This window comes from Acomys minous, assembly GCF_964271855.1.
Source record: "Acomys minous genome assembly, chromosome: 16".
Classification (NCBI taxonomy): Eukaryota; Metazoa; Chordata; class Mammalia; order Rodentia; family Muridae; genus Acomys; species Acomys minous.
The window spans coordinates 59,324,270-59,351,997 of NC_140498.1; the positions used below are offsets into that span (position 1 = coordinate 59,324,270).

The 27,728-nt window shown below is 44.9% G+C and overlaps 1 protein-coding gene across 5 annotated transcripts; it reads right to left on the reverse strand.

Annotated features, from left to right (window-relative positions):
* Nucleotides 1-101: 101 nt before the first annotated feature.
* Nucleotides 102-27,728, reverse strand: LOC311586000 (zinc finger protein 20-like). 5 transcript variants are annotated; one of them, XM_084761769.1, is made up of 6 exons: nt 27,596-27,728; nt 11,055-11,246; nt 5,433-5,559; nt 5,175-5,235; nt 4,291-4,413; nt 102-3,851 (listed from the first exon to the last, which is right to left on the reverse strand). In XM_084761769.1, the coding sequence occupies exons 1-5, from the start codon at nt 27,614-27,616 to the stop codon at nt 4,311-4,313; spliced, it is 504 nt and encodes a 167-aa protein (XP_084617895.1). In that variant the 5' UTR covers nt 27,617-27,728; the 3' UTR covers nt 102-3,851; nt 4,291-4,310. The 5 variants fall into 5 exon arrangements, with proteins under 5 accessions (XP_084617895.1, XP_084617893.1, XP_084617891.1 ...); XM_084761767.1 differs by lacking the exon at nt 11,055-11,246; XM_084761765.1 differs by lacking the exon at nt 4,291-4,413.

Consider the following 27,728-nt stretch of genomic DNA (forward strand, 5'->3'; position numbering starts at 1 on the left):
CAATTCTCTGGCATCCAGCTGTGTTTCTGAGAAAGTGTTATGAAGAATGTGTTTAGTCTTAAGTATAAACTAACACAATCAAAAAAGATAGCAGCATATCATTTTCATTTGGAAATTAAATTTATTATTCAAAATTTCTCGTTTTCCTCCATCTGGGGATGACAATATATTTACAATCTGAAAAGAAGACAATATTTTACCGATATAGTGATTCAACTAATATTATTTGAGCACCAGTGAGATGGCTCAGTGGGAAATGTTTGTGGTGTTCAAGCTGGAACTGACTTTGATCATCATATAAAAATGGCCAAATAATGCCAGGCGTGGTGGCGCACACCTTCAATCCCAGCACTTGGGAGGCGGAGACAGGCAGATCACTGTGAGTTCGAGGCCAGCCTAGTCTACAAAGTGAGTCCAGGACAACCAAGGCTACACAGAGAAACTCTGTTTTGAATCCCCCTCCCCGCCCCCACCAAAAAAAGGCCAAATAGACCCCACAAACTGCCACATATCTGTCATGGCCTGACACCCCATAATAACATTACACACACACACATTCTTTGCTGTTACAGTATTGTTCATAATGAGGTAAATCTCATTGCTGTTATAGTATCTAGCATCTATAGGTAAGTACCTTAGAAAGCAATACTTCAAGACCAAGTACCAAATGGGAACATGAAGAGGCATGGAACGTCAAATGATATATGCATATCCACAACAACCACCCTATGCTGTGAGATGTGCAGTTGATTGCTTATCATCTTATTTCATTACATCTCTATCAGAGAGATGAAAATGCTGGTTTGGATACACACATGAGGTAGTTAATGTTTTTTATATTCCCTTCTACTAAGCATTTTAACATCAACATTATTAAGACATGTTGACAAAACAGGACACACTGGGGGTACATCTTCTACCATTGGACGTGAACTCAGGAGGCTGACACATGAGAATCAAGAGTTCAAATGCAGCCTTGACCAATGACTGACACCCAAGGATTGCTGGATAACAAACATCCTCATCTCAAGGAAATCTGCGAACATCTGAAAAATAAAACCAGGAACAACTAACCACCTACTGCTCTTTCAGAGACACTCTGACTTGAAAATGATGACCATGCACGGCCCGATACATGTACACACTAGACCACGTAGATAACGGGGAGTCCACTCTGGACACTGCAGCGGAAAAACCTATCACCACGTGAACGCAGAATAGAAAACAAGCAGAAGCCACACAAGGAATATAAGAACGGCCTAATAACTTCTGTAAGCAGACTTGTCACACATACAGCAAACTGCAATGCTTCAAATGTTTCAAATACAAACCACAGCCACACTAGGTGGTTTCCACCATTACACTTTAAGGAGCATGGTGAACAGTTCACTTCCTTCAAGGCTATGATGAAAACGAGATGAAATGAGATTTTTTTTTGAAACTGAAGACAACTATGATGTCTAAAGTCGTTATTGAATTGGTTACATGAATAAAGTTTTTGTCTTGTATGAGTCCTTTCCTACTTTCTGACATCAGAACGATTTCAATGCAAATAAATGAAAACACCCCAAGATATGGCTAAGCAGTTAAGACAAGTTCATTCCCAGCACCACTGTCAGACTCTAGACAATTTCTTGTAATCCCTGATACAAGAAGATCCAAGGTTCTCATCTTCTTGGGAACCAGCACGCACGTGTACATACACACACAAAGACACACTGACACCGCGTAACTTAAACCAAAACGTATCATTACAAACACAACTTTCACTCATGACTATTCTTCTTGGTTAAGCATTCATTCCTGAACTCAGGTGTTGAGGCACCTAAAGGCTTACCTACAGCATTTCTCTACATCATGAATAGGCTCATGTAACAGAAAGCAAGCGTGTAGGCTTGAAGTCAGAAAAATCAACCCTTCCCAGTTGGTGATAGCATTTGGGAAGATTTAGAAAATGTTGCCCTGCTGAAGGAGATACGTCATCAGAGATGGGCTTGAGAGTTTCCATCCACACAGCATTTCTAGTTCCCACTATGTTTCATGCTGCAGGTTGAGGATGTGAGCTCAGAGCCTCCTGCTTTAGCTGCCATGTGTGACACTTGTTGCGCTGGCATTTTCATGGTCATCTCATATCCCTGGGTGAGTTATTTCATGTATTTGAAGAGAAATAGTGAAATCTAAAAGGGTTCCCTTCTTATTTAAATTCCTAAATTCCTAAATTTTCCATGAGTTTAGACATGGAAAAAATGAGTGACACCCTTGTGCTCGAACAGATTGTTGACACACGTCAGATTTTCCCCAAGAATAAATAATCTTGTGTAACTGAATATAAGTATGCTTCCTAAAGATCTTACCAATTCTTTTATCACCATAGATCCACCTCAGTATGAATTCTTTCAGGTCCTCAAAGACTACTGTAATATGCAAAGGCTTTAACAGATTGATTACACAATAAAGGTTTTACTCTTGTATAAAGATACCATGAAGTATAAAACTTTACCACACTGACTACATTTATGGGGTTTCTTTGCAGTATGTCTTTTCTTAGGTTCTAAGCCTACTGCTACATGCAGTTATGTGTTCTTTTATGTATTCGTAGGTAACTGTGTTGTGAAAAAGCTTTGCCACATTGATTACATGTGTAGGGTTTCTCTCCAGTATGTGTGCTTTTATGTATTTTGAGACTACCTTTTTGTGCAAAGGCTTTATTACATTGATTACACTTGTAAGGTTTCTCTCCAGTATGAATTCTTACATGATTTTTAAGGTGATTTTCACATGCAAAGGCTTTACCACAGTGTTTACATTTATAAGGTTTTTCTCCGGTGTGTATTCTTTCATGAACCCTGAGATGACCTTGTTGTGAAAAGGCTTTATCGCATTGATTACATTCATAAGGTTTCTCTCCAGTGTGTGTTCTTTTATGTATTCGGAGACTATTGTAACGTGTAAAGGCTTTACCACATTGGGTACATTCAAAAGGTTTCTCTCCAGTATGTGTCTTTTTATGTGTTCGGAGATAATTGTGGCATGCAAAGGCTTTACCACATTGATGACATTCATAGGGTTTCTCGCCGGTATGTGTTCTTTTATGTATTCGGAGATAATTGTGACATGCAAAGGCTTTACCACATTGATGACATTCATACGGTTTCTCTCCAGTGTGTGTTCTTTTATGTCTTCGTAAGGAAACGTCTTGTGAAAAGGCTTTATCACAATGATTACATTTGTATGGTTTCTCTCCAGTATGTGTCCTTTTATGTGTTAGCAGAGTACTGTTACATGCAAAATCTTTACCACATTGGTTACATTCATAGGGTTTCTCTCCAGTGTGTGTTCTTTTATGTGATCGGAGATTACTGTCACATGTAAAGGCTTTACCACATTGATGACATTGATAGGGTTTCTCTCCAGTATGTGTTCTTTTATGAATTCGGAGATTACTGTGACATGCAAAGGCTTTACCACATTGACTACATTTATAAGGTTTCTCTCCAGTGTGTGTTCTTTTATGTATTCTGAGATGACCATGATCTGGAAAGGCTTTCCCACATTGCTCACATTCATAGGGCTTCTCTCCAGTATGTGTTCTTTCATGTATTAGGAGATGACTGGGACAGCCGAAGTCTTTACCACACTGCTTACATTCATAAAGTTTCTTTTCAGTATGTGTTCTCTTATGTGTTTGGAGATGACTGTGATGTGCAAAGGCTTCACCATATTGAGTAACTTCATAGGGTTTCTCTCCAGTATGAAGTTTTTCATGTTTTTGAAGACAACTATCATAGGCAAAGCCTTTCCCACAATGGATGCATTCATAGGGTTTCTTTCCAGTCTGATTTCTTTGATGCCTGCAAAGATAATTGGCACATGTGACAGCTTTACAACATCGATTACACTGATGAATATTTTTATCTATATGAATTAATTTTACAATTTGGTCTAACTGTAAAGAGCTTTTATCACTTTGTTTACATTCATGGCGTTCCCCTTTATTATGCATTGTTCTTCATCCTTGAAGATACCTGTGATAGTAAGAGCATTTATTACATAGCTCACATTTATAGCATCATTTTTCTATAGGTTTTTCATATATTTGAAGAGAAATGGAAGAACTAAGAGCTTTACCGTACTGATTGCATTCATAAATTTTTCTATAATATACTTGCAAAGAGAACCAGGACAAACAAAAGGATTTCCACATTCCTAGTATTCATAGGGATTTTCTGCAGTGTAAGTTTGTGGATGTAGTCCCAGTGAAGTTGGAAAACCAATTAATTGTAACCTTACATCACATTCTGAAAGTCTACTCAGAGTAGGAGCATATCTTCTAATTGTTCTGGAAGATGGAGAGGTACGTGGCTTGCTTCAATATCCCTGTGCTCACATGGCTTGCATCCATTGTGACAGATGCTATAACCATTAAAAGAAGAATAGCAGATAAAGGTTTCCACACTACATTCACCCAGTTTGACATCTTGTTCCTCGTAGACATGTGGGATGCGGGTTAAGGTTCCTCCACAACAACACTCTTGACTCTCCTACACGGCCCCTCTCACTAAACTCAGCAACGTAACGACAGCTATGAGAAACACCAGCTTTACTGTGGGCCGGTTGCTTATTAGAAGGCTTTGGACATAGACTTATCACCTATATTCAATGTGTACACTTTGCAGTTCTGAGTGACATGAGACTAAACAGACTGGCAATTCTACACCAGAGCTCTAATGGGGCTATGACATAAACAGTGACAAATGATAAGGCATTGTTTCCTTATCTTCCTTCTTAGAGGAACGCTTTGCAAAATCAAATCTGATACTGGCCATTGAGGTACATGGTTTTATGAGAATTTAATAATCATCAATACAGTTAAAGCAGTGCTTTTTAAAAATATTGTTGCTTGTCTTTAAAACTTCCAGAACACGGCCGGGCGTGGTGGTGCACGCCTTTAATCCCAGCACTTGGGAGGCAGAGGCAGGCGGATCGCTGTGAGTTCGTGGCCAGCCTGGTCTACAAAGTGAGTCCAGGACAGCCATGGCTAACACAGAGAGACCCTGTCTCAAAAAACCAAAAAACCAAAAAAAAAAACAAAAACAAAAACAAAACAAAAAACCTTCCAGGACACATACAAATTTCCAGAGTTATATTCCTGTTAGCTTGCACATGAAAATTACCTTCTATGTCTTCTATAACTTTGACAATTATCTTCAACATTATGATCTTCCGAACTGTAGCCTAAAATATAGTACCAGAAAATTTATATTATTGGAAGGTAGGCAAAATTTAAGTTTCTATCTTCAGTGAACCTTAGAACCTGGCCTGATTTATTCAGCTCATTATTCCTCGTTCTCAATTAAAATTATGGAAGAACATCAGTAACCAAGAAAGTTTTCCCATTATTTTAAAAAGTGAAAGAAAATTCACTATCTTACCTATATCAGTGAGGTTCCTGTAGGTCTCCAGCATCACATCTTTGTAGAGTCTCTTCTGGGAAGGATCCAGCAAAGCCCACTCTTCTCGGGTGAATTTCACACGCACATCATCGTAGGTCACTGCATCCTATAACACCACATATGTGTATATAAGACAAAGCAAGATAGTGACAACACTGTAAACATATACATCGTTGACAATAGACTCATGTAATTCTGATGCTTCTTCCACTTATTTTCTGACATAGATGTTCTAATGTAATCACCAGGGCATTTTAGATAGAAATTGAATAATGATGTTTACTTCTATTATTCCTGCACCCGTTGAACAGGATATAGCTTTGCAAGAGAAATGCCAAGTAATAGACAAGGAAAGAGGGGGGGGGGACAGGTCAATGGTACTGAGTGCACATCAGAGAGATTGTATGAACAATTATTAACTATGAGAAATGATTGGCAAGTTGGATGTATTGGCTCACACCTTTAATCCCAGCACTTAGGAGGCAGAGACAGGTGTATCTCATTGAGTTGATGACAGCCTGGTTGATGTTTGTCCACTAGAGGAGGAACTGCCTCTTGTGGGGGCATGGTCTTTGCCAACTGCTAAAAATCCTGGTATGATTCTGAGAGGATGTATATGAGGCTTGGCTTTTTGGGTTTGACATTGCTTCCTATCGTTTGGCTGTTCACCACTCAACTTTGAGATGTTCATAGAGAGAACCGCCCCAAAGGATGTGTCAATGTTCTGGGTTCCGGCTGCTGCTCCAGATTCCAGCGGCTGCAATTGCACCTTTGCTGAACAGGTTTGCTGTTTAACAGGTTTGCTGTTTAACAGGTCTACTGAAATCCTGACTACAATCACTCCAGGGAACTGAGTCTAAAAAAAACCAATGCGTTATCCATATCAATCACTTAAGTCACCCAAACTTTGATGATTGCAACAACTAGAAAACACAGCACATTTGCCAAAAGATGAAGAGAGGCAAGCCTTTAGGATCAAGAGGAGAAAACTGAAACCGTTTCTCCATAGAAAGTCCCCAAACCAACCAAAAGTCATGGAACTCATAACATTATACAGCAACTTTTCAGAAGACAAAAACAGGTAGTTTATATCATTAGATTATATTTAATAAAATCATAAAATAGGGGCTGGAGAAATGGCTCAGAGGTTAAGAGCACTGGCTGTTCTTCAAAGATTCCCATCAACCACATGATGGCTGGAAACCATCTATATGGGGATATGATGCCCTTTTCTGGCCTGTGGGTGTACATGTAGAAAGAGCACACACACACACACACACACACACACACACACACACACACACACACACACAATCTTATAAATCTCTCTTTTGCCAGGCATGGTGGCTCACGCCCTTAGTCCTAGAACTCGGGAGGCAGAGGAGGGCAGATCACTGTGAGTTGGAGGCCAGCTTGGTCTACAAAACGAGTCTTTGATAGCCAAGGCTACATACACAGAGAAACCGTATCTCAAACAAACAAACAAACAAATAAACAAACATTATAAGACATTGTAGGGCTGGAGAGATGGCTCAGCGGTTAAGAGCACTGCCTGCTCTTCCAAAGGTCCTGAGTTCAATTCCCAGCAACCACATGGTGCCTCACAACCATCTACAATGAGATCTGGTGCCCTCTTCTGGTGTGCAGGCAAAAAAACACTGTATAATTAATAAATAAATAATAATTTAAAAAAAAGAAAAAAAACCATTGTATATGGAAACACAAAGACAGACCTATAAATATAACACAGTACTGTAAAAAGATCTACAGGATTACAGTCAAAATTAAAATCAAAGAAATCACTGGCCCCACTCATTCTCCCCTCTGCCAATAATAGAAAATGTATTGGAAATGGAGGGCTGTTCCGACTGGAGAGATTCGCTCAAAGCATGCAGATGTTTCAGCATTGGAGTAAATGCTTTTGACTACTAAAAATATCTCATTCTCTCATGATAAAGAAAAGAGACTCTGTTAAAATCCTATATAAACCACATTGTTTCCTATGATTGATGATTGGACATAAGTCAGCTCCAGTGTGAGGAAATGAGAACATTTAAAAACAAAATGCAGAAAAGTAATTTTTAAGGAAACAATGTATTTGTATTATACACCTAAACACCTTGTTTTTCCCTAAATGCTTTGTGAGTCATAAGGACTTTTGAAAATAAATCTATTCCCATTTTTTAAAAAAGATTTATTTATTTATTATTATGTATATAGAGCTCTGGCTGTATGTACACCTGCAGCCAGAGGAGGGCATCAGATCCCAGTACAGATGGTTGTGAGCCACCATGTGGTTGCTGGGAATTGAACTCATGACCTCTGGGAGACCAGTCAGCACGCTTAACTGCTGAGCACTCTCTCCAGGCCCCCATTCCCATTTCTATGTCTATGCTGATGTGTGTGACAATGTCTTCCATGAGGACAGGTCACACACCAGAGAAAAGGGTATCAGGACCTCTTCATCTGGAGTTAACAGATAGCAATGAGCCTCCCAACTTGGGCTGGGTGTTGGTATATGAACTCAGGTCAACCTAGAATAGTATTTGTTGAGTAACCTGCCCAGCTCACATGTTATTTTTTATCCAATAAGCAAAAAGTCATTTACAGATTAATAACAACAAAAAACCTAAATAAATATAGAATGAAATAAATGATCACTGAAAACCTGATGCCCCAGTATTAAGACATTGGGTATGGGACTTGGTGGGATGGCTCCAGACTTCCTCACTCTCTGTTACCTGAGACCCAATACTCAGCGCTATTCCCAGTGCTACAGCTTCCTCTCAATCTGCCCACGCCTCTGTAGGTGCCACAGGCCATCCCCGCTTGCCTTTCTCTTCCTGTCTTATCACTGTGTCCTCATCTGACCTACTTTTTTTTTTTTTTTTTTTTTTGGTTTTTCCAGACAGGGTTTCTCTGTGTAGCCTTGGCTGTCCTGGACTCACTTTGTAGACCAGGCTGGCCTCGAACTCACACCGATCCGCCTGCTTCTGCCTCCCGAGTGCTGGGATTAAAGGCGTGCGCCACCACGCCCGGCCTGACCTACTCTTTCTGTCTCATCTCTGTGTCCAAGCTCCCAACTATGGGCAGACACACCCCGCTTAACCAAGGTCATTTCAGCTAGAAGACTAGGTTGCTGGTCCAAAGACCAACCCCCCCCACCACCACCACTATCTGTTACCCCAGCCCCAATTCTCACAGTTGCCCGTAACACTGGAACAGAGTATCAGAACGCTTCTCTTCCTTTCCGTGCCTCCTGCAGATACCACAGATGATTGCCCAGCCTCATCTATACATCCCAGCCTGAACGCAGGTAGACTCCCCTTGCTCCAACATGCCATGCCTGCCAGAAGACCAACTAGGCTGTCCATAGACCTACCACACTATCTGGGACCCCAGACCCAATCTTCCCAGTTGCCCCTGGCACTGCACCTCTCTCCGCTGCACCTCCAGAGGATTGCTAAGGTCATCTCTCCCTGAACTTCCCTTTCCCTGTCCCTGTCCTCCAATGGCAGCAAGCATTCCTCCTTGAAGACACCAGCCAAGCAGGTCAGTAAGAGGAGAAACACTCAGTCAAAACACTCTCTGAAAATCCAGAGAGCAAACAGAAACCCAGGAACAAAACTCCCACCCAAACAAGACAAACCCGGACTTCAGCATGTAGAGCTGTAATCACCTCAAACCTACATGATTAACACCAGCATAGGAACATAATCAGTCACAGACAGGGAACTACGTCACGGTTAGAGCCAAGTTATCCTATCATAGCAGGTCCTGAAAATTCCTACATAGCTAAAGCACAAGAAAAAGACATAAAATCAACTATATGAAGGTGATAGAGGTCCTTAAAGAGAAAATGAATAAATACCTGAAAGAACTCCAGCGAAACCCAATCAAACAATCAGAGGAAACCAATAAATCCCTTATGTAAAGCCAAGAAAGAAGCAACAAACACTTGAATGAACACATAAAACTTTTCAAGGCCTAAAAAGGGAAATTGAAACAATAAAGAAAGCACAAACTGAGGGAATCGTAGAACTGAGATTTTTAGAACTGCAATGAGAAACTACAGAGGCAACATTTACCCACAGAATAGAGATGAGTAACAGAATCTCAGGCACTGAAGACACCATAGAAGGAATGGATACACCAGTCAAAAAACAAGTAAAATCTAAAAATTTCCTGGCACAAAACATCCAGGACCAGCCGGGCGTGGTGGCGCACGCCTTTAATCCCAGCACTCGGGAGGCAGAGGCAGGTGGATCGCTGTGAGTTCGAGGCCAGCCTGGTCTACAAAGTGAGTCCAGGATGGCCAAGGCTACACAGAGAAACCCTGTCTCGAAAAAACAAACAAACAAACAAAAACCAAAAAAAAAAAAAAAACAAAAAAAACAAAAAACAAAAAAAAAATCCAGGACCTCTGGGACATTATGAGAAGACAAAAGCTATGAATAATAGGAATAGAAGAAAAGAGAAGAGGGGCTGGAGAGATGGCTCAGCGGTTAAGAACACTGACTGCTCTTCCAGAGGTCCTGAGTTCAATTCCCAGCAACCACATGGTGGCTCACAACCATCTTTAAGGAGATCTGGTACCCTCTCCCGGTGTGCAGGCAGAATCCTGTATATGTAATAAATAAATCTTTAAAAAAGAAGAAGAAGAAAAGAAAAGAAAAGAGGAGAATACCAGCTTAATGGTCCGGAAGATTTTTTTCAACAAAATAATAAGAGAAAAGTTTCCTAATCTAAAGAAGATGCCTATCAAGGTACAAGAAGCAAACAATATACCAAATAAATTAGACCATAAAAAATCAAAATACTCACTCGGGAGACAGAGGTAGGCGGATCGCTGTGAGTTCAAGGCCAGCCTGGTCTACAAAGTGAGTCCAGGATGGCCAAGGCTACACAGAGAAACCCTATCTCGAAAAACCAAAAAAAAAAAAAAATAAATAAATAAAAATAAAAATAAAAATACTAAATGTATGGAACAAAAAAGGGCTGCATTGTGGAGGACAACTTGTACACCACACACTGAATGTAGAGAGGTCAAGCAGGTGCAGGCTTGGAGACTTCACACCTGTGTTCTTGTCTCTCTGGAGAGAGAAGGTACTCTACAGGCTATAGAAAAAGAAGCCTGGACACCAACCCAGCTAAAGCACTCTCCACCTAAACTCTGTCCTGCCAGTAAGATGTGCAGGGGCACGATGACAACAAACTTCTTTGATGGCCAGGGTACCCATGGCCAACACTACCTCGATAGTTAGGAATCTCACAGAGATTTAAAGGACAAGAATGTGATGTAAACTGGAGAGATGGCTTAGTGGTTAAGGTCACTGACTGTTCTTCCAGAGGACTTGGGTTCAAATCCCAGCACCGTCACAGCAGCTCACAACTATCTGTAACTCCGAAATATAACATTCTCACATAGACTTGCATGCAGGCAAGGCACAAATGTATATAAAATAAAGGTAAATTAATTAAAAAAAAAAAAGAATGTGATGTAAGGAATTCAGCGCCAGGTTCTCTGGTGATACGTTGTGACTGTTGGCTTGGTGTTTGTGTGGGATCCCAACCGTGGGAGCAGGTATAACTCCCTCTCACCTGCTGTTGAGACTCTTTTCCTCCCATTGGTTTGCCTTGTCCAGCCTCAATATGAGGTGTATTGCTTTGTTTTTCTGTATCTGGTTTGGTCTTGTTGACTGTCCTCTCTTGGGGGCCTGCTCTTTTCTGGAGAAGAAACAGAGGAGGGGGAGCAGATCTGGGGAAGAGGAGGATAGGAGAGGTGGGAGGTAGCTGGGAGGAGTGGACAGAAGAGAATTAGAGGTCAGAACATATTGCACGGCAGAAGAATCTGTTTTAAGTAAGAAGCATTACTTCAATTTGTCCTAAACGAAAATGCAAAGAAGGGAAGCAATAACTAGCCGAGAGAAGTGAAACAGCGAAGACAGGGAAGGCATGATTTGAGCAGACACAGCTCTCCTTCTGTGTGTGCAGAGGGTGAGCAGCATCACACAGGAGTCTGTGACAAGCTCATTCCTGGGCCCTGTCTAGATCTGTGGCATCGGAAAGTTTGCTCTCAGCAATATGAATCGTGTATCATGCAGAAAACAAATCCAGGTCATTTTCTTGTGTTAGCTCTCACTCGTTTGGATTGTGGGATAACAGAGGTTCCTGCACATTTAATTTCAAAAGAGTACTCCTGCTTCTCTTTAAGAAAAACGAATATTTGAGTAACTATTTCAATAATAGAAATACAGACATAATATTATGCAGCATTGCTACATTCATTGTGTAACACACTAAACATATACAACCTAGTATTTAGGAATGTTAAATATTTAAAGCACATTCTTTACAGCAAAAATAAAGTAGCCATCTAAGGCCAGTTACTTAATCAGAAGAAAGCAAAGAGATGAGTCACTTGTGTAAGATTATTATATATTAGTTCAACTATAATTTATTGTCATTATTTAACTTCAAACAAAACAAGTTGTTCTGTTTTTCACGCAGTAGGATGCGCTGGCAGAGAGCACTCATGTCATCCAAATAAAGTAACTTCTGCATTTTTCAGTATTCTGTAATAGCACCTTTATTTATCATCTCTACAGCACCACCTTGCCACAAAAGCTTAATATTTCATTTTTCTTCTCTGCATACCAACTAAAAGAGAACAGGATACTTGGAGCCCATTGTGGTCCTTGAGATTGTGAGCTATAAAAACATGTCTTTTGTTTAGCATGGTTGAGCCCTAACACACACTTTAATCGAAGAGCTCTCTGTTTATGTCAATAGCCCTAGCATACGCCTTTAATCTAAGAGCTTCTGTACACAGGAGTTAATAAAGTTAACCCTAGGTCAAGAGGCAGAGCAAGAAACCAGCTGACAGGGATCAAAGAGTAGGAGAGAGTTTGAGTTGCCAACAGGTAGAAATGGAAGGTGCTCTTGGGCTTTTAGCTTTGGCTTTTTACTGTTTGAGCTCTTCAGCTCCTTGGCCTTTCGCTTTTTGAGCTTTGAGCTAACTAGGCTTTTGGCCTTGGGATTTTTGGCCTTTTCCTCCTGGGCTGTCAGCTGAGCTAGTGAGCCTTTTGGGTCTTTTCCATCAGGACGTGAGCTTGAGCAGGAAGGTCAGCTGGGTGCTTCCTCTGCCTTTCTGAGCTAGCAGGTTTCATCCCAGCATCTGGCTCCCGAGTCTTTATTGGTAAAGTGGAACGTTTGGGATTTTCACTTAAAACGACACCCTGCTGTTAAAGCAGAAGTCTGGCATTACCGGGAAGCCCCTGACCTCGGTGCTAAGTGACAACGCCCTTCCTCAGCCAGGTTCCCTCCTCTCCAGTAGTTTCTCTGGAGAAACCTCAGATCCTCTAAGGAGTGTCACATAGCCCTCAGGGAGATTACAGGTCTAATCCTTTCCTGATGAGAAAGCCATTCAGTGTGCACCTGGGGATTCCTGGAACTACCCTTCCCATGCTAATAAGATGTCTTAGGACCTTAGCTTTCAGCCAACGCCCTTTTCCCACACCTCTAACCATACCTGGAGTTCTTCCCCCCAAGGCCCACTGCCCATAGGATAATTAAGTACTGTGCTCTCCTTCTTATGATAGGACTAAGCTGCTGCATGTAAATGAAGTATCCATGACAAAAACATTTCCTCCCTTCTGCCAGCCAAGTCTGAGAATCAGGGCCTTAAGGTCCACCCTACCTCAGATCTCACAGACCTCATTGAATTAATATAAGAAAGCCGGGCGCGGTGGCACACACCTTTAATCCCAGCACTCAGGAGGCAGGGGCAGGCAGATTGATGTGAGTTCGAGGCCAGCCTGGTCTACAAAGTGAGTCCAGGACAGACAAAGCTACACAGGGAACTATGTCTGGGGGGGGGGGGGGGAGAAAAGAAAAAAAAAGAAAGAAACCAAAACCATATACCCACTTTTACCTCTCCATGACTCCTCAGAGAGAGTGGAGGAAACATGAGGCAAGCTATCGGCTCCACCCACCCTCTTCCCTCCATCCTACAACCCCGCTGCCCACAGGACTCCATAATAAAAGTAGATAAACCATCACCCTTCCCTCCTCCTACTCCACCTCCCACTGCCAAAGCAGAGGGAGTGGTCCCTGATTCTCTCTCTGATAGCCACGCCCTTCATTAGCTTGCAGAGAGAGAGAGAGAGAGAGAGAGAGAGAGAGAGAGAGAGAGACGCCTTGTAACTCCATAGCCTCTCACGCCCACCTGCCCCCCACCATGCAACAGCTTTGCAAACACCATGAGTCTGTTGCCAACAGACAACAACAAACAACAAACTCAAAACTCTGGCAAATTCCACCTCTTCTACTCATGACTCCGATTTGGAGGGAGCCAGAATTTCAGGAATCCCAAGCATTTCCAGTTGAAATAGATGAACGCTGCTCTGGTGTTGTGCCATAAAGCTCATTAGACAAATATAACAGTTCAGTCTCAATTATTTGGGTGCTTGCTGGGTTAAGAGAAGAAGTGCAGCACATTTAAAAAAACGACCTCTAACAGAAGCAGACCTTCTGTTTTCCTACCGCACACCAAAAGCAATGCCTGTATGTGCAAACTGGCTAGTGATGTTATAAGCACCACAGCTCGCCGGGGTGGTGGTGGCGCACACCTTTAATCCTAGCACTCGGGAGGCAGAGGCAGACAGATTGCTGTGAGTTCGAGGTCAACCTGATCTACAAAGTGAGTCCAGGACAGCCAAGGCTACACAGAGAAACCCTGGCTTGAAAAACCACAAAAATAAAAAATAAATAAGCACCATGGCTTTCCACTGCCAGTACTGCAGAGCCTCCCCTTACCCAGGGAATTCACACTCTGGGAGAGTCAGCTCGCCACATAGACCAACAGAGCCACAGTCTGACCCAAGGTCCTTCTCGGTCCAAGCATTACAGAGACTCTGATGGCTCGGCAGACCTGCTCTTTTTGGCCGAGGGACAGTGAACCATGCTCACCACACACAGTTGGTGGTCTCATGGTCCTCTACAGCTGCATCAGGGAAACCTGGGAGGAGCCTGCAACCTAACTCCTCACACCATTGTGCCGCATGGCTAGGCCTGCCCAGACTGCCTCAGCAGTTTGGACAACCCAGATAATCCTCAGGACACTAGCAGTTCCTCCAATGGCGGACAGGAGATTCTTGTCAGATCACCATGGATTAAAACAGGACTTCAACAATGACAGAGACAAGAAAAAGCCTACAAACTCATGGAAACTGAACAACTCTCTGCTCAATGACCCTGAGTCAGGGAGGAAAGAAAGAAAGAAATTAAAGACCTCCTAAAATTCAATGAAAATAAAGACAAAACATACTCAAAGTTATGGAAAACAATGAAAGCAGTGCTAAGAGGAAAGGTCACCACACTAAATGTCTTCATAAAGAAAACGGAGAGATGCGGGGCGTGGTGGCGCATGCCTTTAATCCCAGCACTCGGGAGGCAGAGGCGGGTGGATTGCTGTGAGTTCGAGGCCAGCCTGGTCTACAAAGTGAGTCCAGGATGGCCAAGGCTACACAGAGAAACCCTGTCTCGAAAAACCAAAAAAAAAAAAAAAGAAAAGAAAAGAAAAGAAAAAAACGGAGAGATTTCATACTAGCAATTTAAGAGCACCCTGAACGGTCTAGAACATAAAAAAAGCAAACACAACTAAGAGGAGAAGAGAGCCGAAATAATCAAACTCAGCACCAAAATAAATAAAAAACAACGACAAGGCCGGGCAGTGGTGGCGCACGCCTTTAATCCCAGCACTCGGGAGGCAGAGGCAGGCGGATCGCTGTGAGTTCGAGGCCAGCCTGGTCTACAAAGCGAGTCCAGGGCAGCCAAGGCTACACAGAGAGACCCTGTCTCCAAAAAAAAAAAAAAAAAAAAAGAAAGAAACAACGACAATAATACAAAGATTCAACAAAATCAAGAGCTGGTTCTCTGCGTAAAGCAACAAGATGGACAAACTCTTAGTCAAATTAACTAAAAGGCAGAGAGACAGTATCTATCCAAATTAACAAAATCAGAAATGAAAAGGGGGACATTACAATAGAAACTAAAGAAATCAAAAGAAACACTAAGTCTTACTTCAAAAACCTGTATTCCACAAAACTGGAAAATCTAAATGAAATGGATGGTTTTCTGGATGGATTCCAATTACCAAATTAAATCTAGATCAGGCAAACAATTTAAATAATCCTATAATGCCTAAAGAAATAGAAGTAGTCATTAAAAGTCTTCCAAGGGGGGGAAAAACAAAAATAAAAAAACTAAAACACAAAACCCGGAGCCAGAAGATTTCAGTGAAGAATTCTCCCAGACTTTCTTTTTTAAAGATTTATTTACTTTATTTATTGCATATGAGTGCTTTACAGACAAGGGCAGCAGATCTCATTATAGATGGTTGTGAGCCACCATGTGGTTGCTGGGAATTGAACTCAGGACCTCTGGAAGAGTAGGTGGTGCTCTTAACCACTGAGCCATCTCTCCAGCCCGTCTTTCTTTCTTTCTTTCTTTCTTTCTTTCTTTCTTTCTTTCTTTCTTTCTATCTTTTCTTTCTACAGTATTTTACCTGCATGTACATGTCAGAAGAGGGCACCAGATCTCATGATAGATGGTTGTGAGCCACCATGTGGTTGCTGGGAGTTAAACTCAGGACCTTTGGAAGAACAGCCAGTCCTCTTAACCTCTAAGCCATTGCTCTAGTCCTCTCTACCTCTTTAAACTATACCACAAAATAGAAACAGAAGGAACATTGCCAAACTCACCCCAATACCTAACCCACAGAAAGACTCAACTGTACATCCACCAATGTAGTCTGTTTTCATTCACATGCATGGATTAATACACACTGGGAAAGTACAAAATCACTCACCTTGCTCTGTCAGGCCCTTCCTCATAATGGTGACCCCTGCAGCTGACTCCCTTAAACTTTACCCTGCTTCACCCTGCAGTGAGCACAGTACATCCTGTTCTGGTCTGATGGCAGAAGCCATGATGCACGTGCACATCCTTTGCTGTTACTGCAATGGACAGTTCATTACACGACACAAATAAGTAACTTTAAAACTCTGTTGTACTATGAGCATATACAGGGGGAGGAAATCCCCCTCAGTAACAGTCACAGGGGAGGGGAGTAAGGGGAAAATGAGAGGGAGGGAGGAATGGGAGGATACAAGGGATGGGATAACCATTGAGATGTAATATGAATAAATTAATAAAAGAAAAAAATAAAACTCTGTTGTAGTACAGCCCTTTAACTTAAGAGTTTAGCGGGGCTGGAGAGATGACTCAGGGGTTAAGAGCACTGACTGCTCCTCCGGAGGTCCTGAGTTCAAGTCCCAGCAACCACATGGTGGTTCACAACCATCTATACTGGCATCTGATTCTGGTCTGCAGGTGTACATGCAGATAGAGCACTCATACTAATAAATGATTCCTTTAAAAAAAAAACTTAAGAGTTTAGGAAGTTAAATCAACAGGAAAGCAAGGTCATTGCCCTGGGGAGCAAGAGACTGGGATCAAGGTGACCTAAGTTAACATAGCTTGTCTCAGAAACAGTTTTCTAAAAGGTTGCAGATGCAGCTGTTCTAGAAACAATATGCCTTCCTGGGGGAGAAATCACTGTACATAAAATTAAAAAGTTAATTAAGAACAGTTTCTTAAATGACAGTACGCATTCAGCTCTGGCTAATGCTCAAAGAGGAGCCTGCTGAGAACAGATTTTTGCATTCCACATATGCTGTCACCCTTAAGTCACTTTTAGGTTCAGGTCCCAGCTTATGTTTTGAACAGTGTAAATTTAGACTGGAGACTGCATGTCTAGCCACTTACACAGATGAGAAACTTACACAGCAAAGATATTCCCAGAATTATGTCTCAAGTACAAACAGCAGGTCACTCTTCAGTGACAGGATCCTAAGTGGAAGGTCCCAGAGGATGAGAAAGATAGGAAAAATAGGAGGTAGAAAAGATAAAAGTTGCACTGGGGAGGTCTGTTGTTTTCAATAAAATCTGAATCATTCCATTTTACCAGTGAAGACTTTTTTTTTTTAAATTTATTATTCATACAGTATTCTGCTTGCATATGAGCCAACAGGCCAGAAGGGGGCACCAGATCTCATTATAGATGGTTGTGAGCCACCATGTGGTTGCTGGGAATTGAACTCAGGACCTTTGGAAGAGCAGCCAGTGCTCTTAACCTCTGAGCCCCCCAATGCAGACTCTTAAGCCAGATATGGTATGAAAGCCTGCTTGCTCAAAGAGGCAGAGAGAAGACCCAGCTGACTTTTCTCCTCAGTGATGCCCCAGAAGGAATCCCTTCCTCCCATGACATCACAAACAACCTCCTCCAAACTGAATGGCCCTCCCTTCCGCTTCCAGTGTGTCACTCTATCCCTCCTCTCTCTTACTCTATGGTTTTGTCTTATTAATCTTATGTTCACTTCCTGTCAACTAGTTGTTTGCTCCGCCTCTTGACCTGTGATTGACTTTATTTAATCCTCTTTACAATATTGAAACACAAAGCTCTTGGGTTAAAGGTGTGTGCTAAGGCTGTACCAAACCATAACTAAAAACAAGTTTTTCCAGTAAATATCACAATCTCAGGGTTCACAGTGTGATCAAATATCCTGCAACAGAGGTCTTGCAGAAGCTACATCTTATGCCAAGTAAACTTCTTAAGAGGACTAGCATTTTATATACTGTTTCCAGGGGAAAATGGAAGGAAATAGGAGACATCTATCATACAACGGGACAAACTCAGGAGTCTAATGAGCAGTTCTGTACAAGGGGAACACAGGGAATCTCAAGAACATTATGACCAAGCCTACACTGGCTTTGGGACTGGTAACCACACCCCACGTGGTGGGAAGAGTTGGGTTCTCAGGATCTGAAGCAAATCCTCCTGAAAGCCTCTGGCCTCAGACCATCACCAGCTCTCCCAAACATGTTCCTTGCTTTAAAGAAGAAGTTTTATCTCATTCTCAATATACCAGGGCCTCAGGGAAAACACCCAAGGCCTAGGCCCTAGGCTGTTACTGGCTCTGCCAATCACGTTACTGGGTTTGAGAAAGAGCTCTCATTCTCCATACACGAGGGCTTCTGGAAAGCCCTGCTTGATCAAGTCAGCGCTCAACTCAAGTGTTTTTCCTTTTCAAATAATTGTCACCCAGTGTAGTCTTGCCCCTGTGGCATGCTTTTCTCAAGAAGAAAACCGGACCTTTATGACATATCATGCCTTAATGTTGGTTGTGAGCCTGTTGTTAGCAATCAGGCACCTTCATGTCCAGCTCCATGGACTTCGAGACAGCAGGACATGTCATCACCTGCCACCCAGATTCAACACATTCCCACTGTCACCAAGAGCCACATGTCCCCTCCCTGTGCATGGGCTACATGGCCTCATGAAAGGAGCTGGTTCCTTACCCCCACCCTCACCCAGATGCAGCCTGTGTCCCCTGGTGTGACTCTACGGATTCCGCTGTATAGTTCCACTACCTACATCCCAGCATGTGGCATTATGACCCACGGGGCTCTCCTGGTGCTTGTGCTCCCCTCTGGGAGTTGAAGCCATGCGGGGACCCTATTTCCAGTCCACCTGCAACAGGTTCACTTTTCACCCACCCGATCACTACATCCCTGCATCCAACACCAACCGACTGGTGAGTTTCCCCTTCCTGGTCAGCGAAAACATTTCCCTGGGTCCAAGGGACTGACCGTTGAGCATCCAGCACCCCTCTGGTACCCTTGAGGAAGAGGAACTCGGCCACAGTCTTTACAGCTACATTTGGCCCTTTTCCCAGACTGTCATCAGGACTTTTTCCCCGGGGTGAGGCTTTCAGGCTTTCTCTTCTACCAGTATGGTTTCTTCTGTCTGTCTGTCTGTCTGTCTGTCTGTCTGTCTGTCTGTCTGTCTCTCTCATTCTAGTTCTAGGTGAACCATGTCTGCCTGACCTGTGGTAGTCCTACCTGTGTCCTTGGGACACCTTGGGCTCAGGTTTGTGGCTCCTCTCCTCACCATGGGAACAGTGTCTTTGTCCATACCTCCAAGCTCCCCACTGGGACGCCTTCTGGGGAACCTCAGATTCCTACACCTAGCACCCAACTTAAGGCTTCTAAGCTTCCCCGCCTTTGCAGCCACACTTGGGCCCCAATATCCCTTAGACAACAGACCCAAATGGCTACCTACTGGTACTCTAGATGCCAGGATTATATGGAATCCCTGCCAGTGATCAGGGGAATGGAAGGAGGCCCCCTATGTCCAAGCTTTCTCTGATCTTCGCTCCAAACCTTCCCTCTGGCTCTTCCAGTCCCCCCAGTCAACTCCTTCTAGCTATGAAGTCTCAACCGGAAGAAACCTCTACAACCCTTGATCCTGCTAACAAGCCCCCTCCTTCCCCTCTCTGGCTTCTTCAGCCTCCTCCCACTCTAACCATCCTACTCTGGCACCTACTTTCACCCCACCAGCAGCTTTGAGCCCCCCGCTACTTGCTCCTACTCTGCAGTGAAACTCCCTCCGTGTCTACCCACCCAGTCTAAACCAGCCTGAGTTCTTCCTTTGTGGGAGGTTACCATATGGAAAGCCTGGACAGGGTGCATGTGTGTATATGTATGCATACACACACATATACACATATATATACACATATATATATGTGTGTGTGTATGTATGTATATGTATATATAGATATAGATAAACACACACACACACATCTGAGAAGCACAAGTGAGTTTGGGAACAGGCTAGAGCACATGCTGGTGAAGTACAGCAAACTAAGGTAACCCCCACCCCCAAAAGCAGACCTGAGGTAGGGCCTGACCAGGACCCCCAACGGAATTACATCACTCCAGGTGGCCTTTTAGCTAGAGATAGGTTTACAACTTGCCTCTTGGCTGGTCTCTGGAAGGCTGCCCTCAAACCAGTAAATTATGAAAAGATCCAAGAGGTCATTCGGGACAAATATGAAACCCCGTCTCAATTCCTAGACTGCTTTACAAAGGGCCTCTGACAGTATAGTACTCTAGACCCCAAAAATTTACAGGGCAAACACTTCTAATGACCTGTTTCTTTTCCCAGAGTTCCCATGGGCATTAGGGCCAAGCTTAAGCACTTGGAGAGAGAAACCCTAACTGCATAGGCAGAAAGTCTTAGCGCTGGCCTTTAAGGGGTACCAATGGAGAGATAAAAAGGCCCACAAGCCCTAAAGCCCCTATATTGCAGTTAAGAAGCCCAGTGGTACCTAGCACCTGGTTCAGGATCTCCAGCTCAGTTCTGCAGTGCGGCGTGGCTAACCCTTAGCCATTCGCATCCCCTCTCCCCTTGGAGACCTCCCATTTCTCAGTCCTGGATCTCAGGGATGAATCCTTCTCCATCCCCCTTGACACCCAGTCACAAAACATTTTTGCTTTCACCTAGACTGACCCTGGCCCACGTATCTACCCAACTCACCCAGATAGCCCACACCTGTTTGGCGAGGCCCTAGGCTCTAATCTATCTCTCCCTAACTCTGAACTTCTTTTTTCTTGGTTTTTTGAGACAAGGTTTCTCTGTGTAGCCTTGGCTGTCCTGGACTCGCTTTGTAGACCAGGCTGGCCTCGAACTCACAGCGATCCGCCTGCCTCTGCCTCCCAAGTGCTGGGATTAAAGGCGTGCGCCACCATGCCGGGCCCTAACTCTGAACTTATAGAGCATGTAGATGACCTTCTCCTCTGCAGTCCATCCCTACAAATTAGCCGAACTAACCCCGCTCTTCTAAATGCCTTGTCCTGCCGGGGCTATAGAGTCACACCTTCTAACGTCCAACTGTCCACCCCTCGGGTCCCCTGCTTGGGACTATCAATTACCCCAACCCACAAAGCCATTACCTTAGTTAGAAAACAGCCAATCCAGTCTCTAACCGTCCCCTCTACTAAAGAGGACATTTTTATCATTCCTAGGAACAGCTGGCATTTGTGCTTCTGGATCCCTTCCTTTTCCCTCCTCGCCCAACCCCTATATGATGGAGCCCTAGGCCTCTCCCACAAATCCTTCCTCAAAACTATTACCAAGCCCTTTCAAAGCTCCAACAGGCCTTCCTTCAGGCTCAAGCCTTATCCCTCCCAGACCTAACCCACCTCTTCTCCCTCGACATCACAGAAAAAGAGGGATATGTCCTTGAGATCCTGGGTCAGCAGCTGGGACCCTCCTCTGCACCCGTAGCACACCTGTCAAAGACACTAGAGCTGACCACGCAGGGATTGCAACCCCGCATACACGCTTTAGCTGCTGCTGAGCTCCTTATTCGCAAATCCAAAACCACTAACCTTCGGGTCACCTCCTTCTATCTTCTCCTCCCACAACCGGCCCCGCCTCTTAATGTGTAAAAGTAATTTTATTCTCCTGGCTCCGTTGTTTTCTGGGAGGCTTACTGCCTCCTTCTGCTGGCCTAGGCCTAGGCCTGGAAGCTTCTAGCCTCCATACAATCTAACCTGGGCCTAGAAAGTTTTCAGCCTCTGAGACTTACTGCTTAATAAGCTCACCCTTACTTGTTCTTTCTGAGCTCTGGGCCGCCTGGTTCACCTCAGCTGTCCCGGCTCAAACGCTTCTCCCAGGTGATTTATTTCACCTGGCTTCTCTCTCGGCCTGGAATTGCTCTGCTTGGCCTAACTCAGCAATCTGCTCTAATCTTCTGGCTTCTTTTCATTTTCTGGCCTGTTCCGTCTTCACCTGAGCTCTCTCTCTGCAACCTATCTCTCTATTACTGTCCTGGTAAAACTGCCTCCTCTCCTGTGAAAAACTGTCTGTTAAGTAGTTTCCCTTTCCCCTGAGAGTTGGGTATATCCTATTCTGTCAAATCTTCTCTGATTCATCACCTTTCCTGCCACTCAATTAGACATCACTTTCAAACATGGGTGCTTCCTGGTACAAACTAACTTTACCTTCATTGTTTGGGATTAACGGTGTGTACCACCATGCCTGGATCTAAGCTTTTCTTTCTTTCTTTTTTTTTTTTTTTGGTTTTTTTTTTTTGAGACAGGGTTTCTCTGTGTAGCCTTGGCTATCCTGGACTCGCTTTGTAGACCAGGCTGGCCTCGAACTCACAGTGATCCACCTGCCTCTGCCTTCCGAGTGCTGGGATTAAAGACGTGCGCCACCACGCCCGGCTTCTAAGCTTTTCTTTACCTGATACTTGCTCTATACCAGGCTGGCTTTAAACTCAGATCTGTTCGCCTCTGTCTCCTGGATTAAAGGCGTGTTTGCATTCCAGCTGGATGATCACACAAACCTAAAAGATCCTTGGATATGATCTCTGGCCAGAACAGCCAAGTCCTGAATTAACATTTTTCTGCTTATGTATGTATAAACGCTTACAAACTCTACCTCCGTCCAGAGCTCTTTCTGTCCAGGTGGCACTAGCAGAAGGCTCTACACTTACTTTCCAACCATGCCCACCTCTTTTTGTTGTTGTTGTTGTTGTTGTTGTTTTTCGAGACAGGGTTTCTCTGTGTAGCCTTGGCTGTCCTGGACTCACTCTGTAGACCAGGCTGTCCTCGAACTCACAGCGATCCGCTTGCCTCTGCATCCCGAGTGCTGGGATTAAAGGCGTGTGCCACCACGCCCGGCTCATGCCCACCTCTTAATAGCTCAAAATTTCCCCCGACCTGATGCTGACTGCTCTCCATCTCATTCCTGCATTGAAACCTTTGAGAAACTATTGCCCCACACCTCGCACATACAGGAGGACACATTGCCCTGGGTCAGCTATACCTCGTACACAGACGGCAGCTCCTTTGTGGACAAGGGAACCTGAAAGGCTGGCTATGCCATAGTGTCAGATACTGAGGTTGTTGAGGCGCAGGCCCTCCCTGACCATACCACGAATCAGCAGGCTGAACTAACAGCTCTTACCCATGCTTTCCAATTAACACAGGGACAATCCCTAAACACCTACACAGACGCTAAATGTGCCTTTCATGTCCTCCTGTCCCACGGTGCCATCTGAAGAGAGTGTGGCTTACTTACAACAAAGGAAGGATCAATAACGCTAAAAGCCTCCGTCTCCCCACAGCTGCTGGAATTGTCCCCTGCCCGTCCCACCAGACCAACAATCCCACCACCTCTCAGGGAGATAACGGAGCTGACAAGGCAGCTAGAACTCTGTCCCTCGGAGGCCTAGACTCATTCCACCCCCCACAGGCCATCCTCACACTACGGCCTGCACTCCCCCTGGTCACTCTTCCAGTTCTGTCCCATGTGCGCCAGCTCTTTCGTCCTAACAGCCACGCCTTGTCTCACTTTGCTAAGACCCACCTGCAGCCCACCCCTGAGGACTTACAATTCTTAAGGACTCTTACTGTCTCTTGTCAAATCTGCCAGATGTCAGACTCCAGCTCCAGACACTGCAGCCCCTCCCCCCCTTTTCCTAACCACAAGGCCGGAGGCTCTTTTCCTGGGACGAACTGGGAACTTGACTTTACCCACAAGCCCACAGTCAAACGTGTCCGGTGCCCTCTGGTCTTGGTGGACACCTTCTCAGGGTGGGTGAATGAATTCTCCATCAGCAACACAAGGGCTCAGAGAGTCTCTGATCTCCTCCTCTGTGAGATCATCCTTTGGTTTGGCATCCCCAGCTCCCTCCAGTCAGACAATGGTCCTGGATTCACCTCCCAGGCTTCCCAGACCCTATGTAAGGCCTCAACATCTCTTTGTATTTTCATATCCTACACCGCCTCCAGGCCTCAGGGAAAATAAACTATCTGGTCCTTTGAAAACATTTTTCTCAAACTGTCACAGGAACGTGATTGGGTAAAGCGCTTACCTCTGGCCCTTTTCAGGCTAAGGCTCTCCTCAAACGACCTCTTCCCTTCTCGCCCTTTGAGCTCACGTCCAGACAACCATTCTGACTCCTGGTCTTTCATCCAGACCCTCGCCTCTCCCTGATCTCCTACTCACTCCCTGCTCTGTCATCTCCGCTCCCTACTACGGAACGTCACTGCCACTGTCTACTACGGCCATACACTAACGTCTGTCCATCTCCTGCCGACCCTGGAGATCAGGTCCTCCTCTCCCCTCTGGACCAGCGCCCTCACCCCTACACCCCCAAATGGCAGGGCTCCTTCAGGGTTACTCTTCTGATCCCCACAGCTGCTAAGCCTGAGGGCTCCTTCATTAGATTCACCTATCTCACCTCAACCCTTTACTCCCCGCACCTCACGATAATTCCCCTTCCTACACATCAACTCCAACAGGACGCTGCTCCCTTACGTTTCCGAGGACGCCAACACCAACCACTTTGTCTCCAGTTCTAGAAGAAAGAGGCTTCACTCTGGCAGCTGCGCTTGACCCTACGGGAATGGAGATGGATTTTCCCTCCTGTCCTTCTTGTTTGTTTCTGTCCGTGGTAACTCTTACATATGGGGATTCTGAGGCTCAACAAACCATCAGTCATAACAGTCTCTGCAAACAGGGTTGGAAAGATTGCTCTACGGCAGGTTGTCAGCAGACGATTAGAATCATCAGCCCCCCCTGTCCACCCCTCCTTCTTCATTTCACAACCTTTTTGTTTGTTTCCTCTTGGACCAGACAGAAAGTTATTATAAAGTGGCCAGACAGATATCCTGGTCTTGCCAATACCAGCTGATAGTAAAACCAAAACCAAAACCAAACCAAACCAAACCAACAACAAAACACCTAGCCAGGCACAGTGGTGCACACCTGTAATCCCAGCACTCTGGGAGGCAGAGGCAGGTGGATCTCTGTGAGTTCGAGGCCAGCCTGGTCTACAGAGTGAGTCCAGGACAGCCAAGGCTACACAGAGAAACCCTGTCTGGATAAAACCAAAACCAACCAAACAAACAACCAAACAAACCAACCCTCCTTTATCTATATGAAAAGACCCCGGCTTCTTCAGGGATCCTGTCACATAACCTTACCTCACCATTCACCAGCTGCCCTGCCCCGGGTGTTGCCATGGTGTTCCCCACCTTTTTCATATCACCCTCTTTGCCATGGAAAACTGTTTTAAGGCACCTGGGACACATTCTGTAGAGGCGTTAAGTTCCGTAGGCTGCAACAAAACCACACTCCTCCATACCTCCTCTCAGCCCCAGGGTCCTAGAGGCCATTGTGGTATTCAAGTCCACCCTCACCTACCTGCTAGCTGGTCGAGCGTTTGCATGATAGCATTTCTCTTCCCCAAGCTGGGGGTGCTACACGGAAAAGAGCCCCTACTGATTCCAGCTGTGGATTCAACATCTGCCACGCATAATAAAGAGGAAGTTCAAATCTTGGGCCTCATGCCGGGCTTGGTGGCGCATATGCCTTTAGTCCCAGCACTCTGGAGGCAGAGGCAAGTGGATCACTGTGAGTTCCAGGCCAGCCTGGTCTACAGAGTGAGTCCAGGACAGGCAAGGCTACACAGAGAGACCTTGTCTGGAAAAACCAAAAAATAAAAAAATAAAAATCAAAATCTTGGGCCTCCTGGCAGCTGCAGGAATTACTGTGGGTGTCGGCACTGGCACAGCAGACTGACTGCTTTCTGTAACATTGTATCATCAGTTTTCTTCACAGTTCATCCAGGATCTCCAGCAGGTGACCCAAACCAGACTTACTCTTCAAGGACAAATCAACTCCCTGGCGGCAGCAGTAGTACTTCAGATCTGTCGCAGACTGGATCTCCTTACAGCTAAGAAAAGGAGTCTTTGCCTCCTCCTCAAAGAGGAAAGCTGCTTCTGTACCAACCAGTCGGATATAGTAAAAAAAGAAAAGAAAACAAAAACAAACAAACAAACTCCAACAACTCCAGACAGACCTCCAAAAGCGAAAGAGGCAACTCAACGCTTCCAACCTCTGGGCTTTTAAAACCCCACATGGAATTGGGTTCCGCCCTCCCTGAGCCCGTCTTCTTCGAATTTTTCTGCTTTTACTATTCAAACCCTGCTATTTCAATGTCTCCTTTACATTCATCCAATGACAAATTCAAAAAACTTCTAACCAAACAACTAATCAGTTACGTTGACAGGATTACCAACCTCTGGCCACAGAGCCTAACATACCGAACACCAAGCGAGCCGTGATGGAGGGGATCGACTGTGCCCCAGAAATGACCAGGCAGCCCTCAGACAGCAGGAAGCAGCTGAGAGCATGAACGCCTCACTCTCTCCTCCCTCTGAGTGTTAGCAATCAGGCTCTTTCGCAGCCAGCTCCAAGGACCTAGCGACAGCCGGACTCCGTTACCCGCTTCAAGATGAAACACATTCCCACGGTCACCGTGAGCCGCACGCGCACGCGCACGCTCTGCCTTACAGAAGGATATACTCGATGCCCCACCTTTCTTCCCTCTCCAACCTCATCCAGAGGCAGCCTCTGTGTCCCCTCCCAGAATTATCCTCCCACGGGAGATCTGTCACGTGGCGTGACTTTACGCTTTCTGTTGCACAGCTCTACCACCTAAATCCCTACACCTGTGACGCCCCATGGAGCAGCTTGTGAGAGGCCTGTTCTCTGATAGGAGGATGGGCCCGGTGGCTGGCTGTAAATCAGAGCTGTCTCCTTTGGGATGGGTTAGAGCCAAATGTCTGGGCAATCCTGGTGAACACAGCAAACATGTGTGTCCTAGCACGCTAATCTCTAACAGGCCTGGTTAGCACACTGCTCATCTGTGGGGTGTTGTAGAGCAGTCCTCCTCAGCTAAATTCTACTTGGTGTCACTTAGTGTGTCCTAAACGACGGCAAATCCTTTACAGCATCAACTCTACTCTTCTACATCACAGCTTAATATTGGGGTGCTACCCACCACAGGAGACGCCTTTTACAGACTCCACAAAAATTAACTCCAAATGGATCTTACACCTAATGTTAAACAGTAAGGGCAGAACTTCTGGAAGACACTAGAGAAACTAGGGCTCTTGCAGTTTCGCCTCTTGCCATGGATGTTTCTACACACAGCCCCCTGCTTCAAATGCTTTATGGAGACTCAGCTCCCTTGGTGAAGTTATTCAGAGACCATCGCCAAGTCTTAGGAGTGACTAGCACTAAAAGGGACCATACAGGGGGCTGGCTCCATCTCGCGGCTGTTTACCCCGGAGCCCCGGAGAAAAGACCCACAACACCAGCTCCCGCGGCTCAGCCGCCTGCTCCCCGTTGTGGGCAATGGCCCTGTGCTCACCATGTTGCTGCTTCGGAGCATGCCTGAGCTCCACTTAGAGCGCCCAGCTACCACGCTCACAGAACACCAAACAGAAGCGTGCAAGCTCAGCAGCTACTGAACTGAACCTGCAGCACGACCCGGGAAGAACACT

Coding starts and splice junctions, on each gene's coding strand:
- LOC311586000 (XM_084761765.1), bottom strand. CDS start 27,616: ATGCTCCGAAGCAGCAACATG. Junction 5,236..5,432: donor CAGGAACCTCACTGATATAG/GTAAGATAGTGA, acceptor ACTATATTTTAG/GCTACAGTTCGGAAGATCAT. Junction 3,852..5,174: donor AGTTATAGAAGACATAGAAG/GTAATTTTCATG, acceptor TTATCTTTGCAG/GCATCAAAGAAATCAGACTG.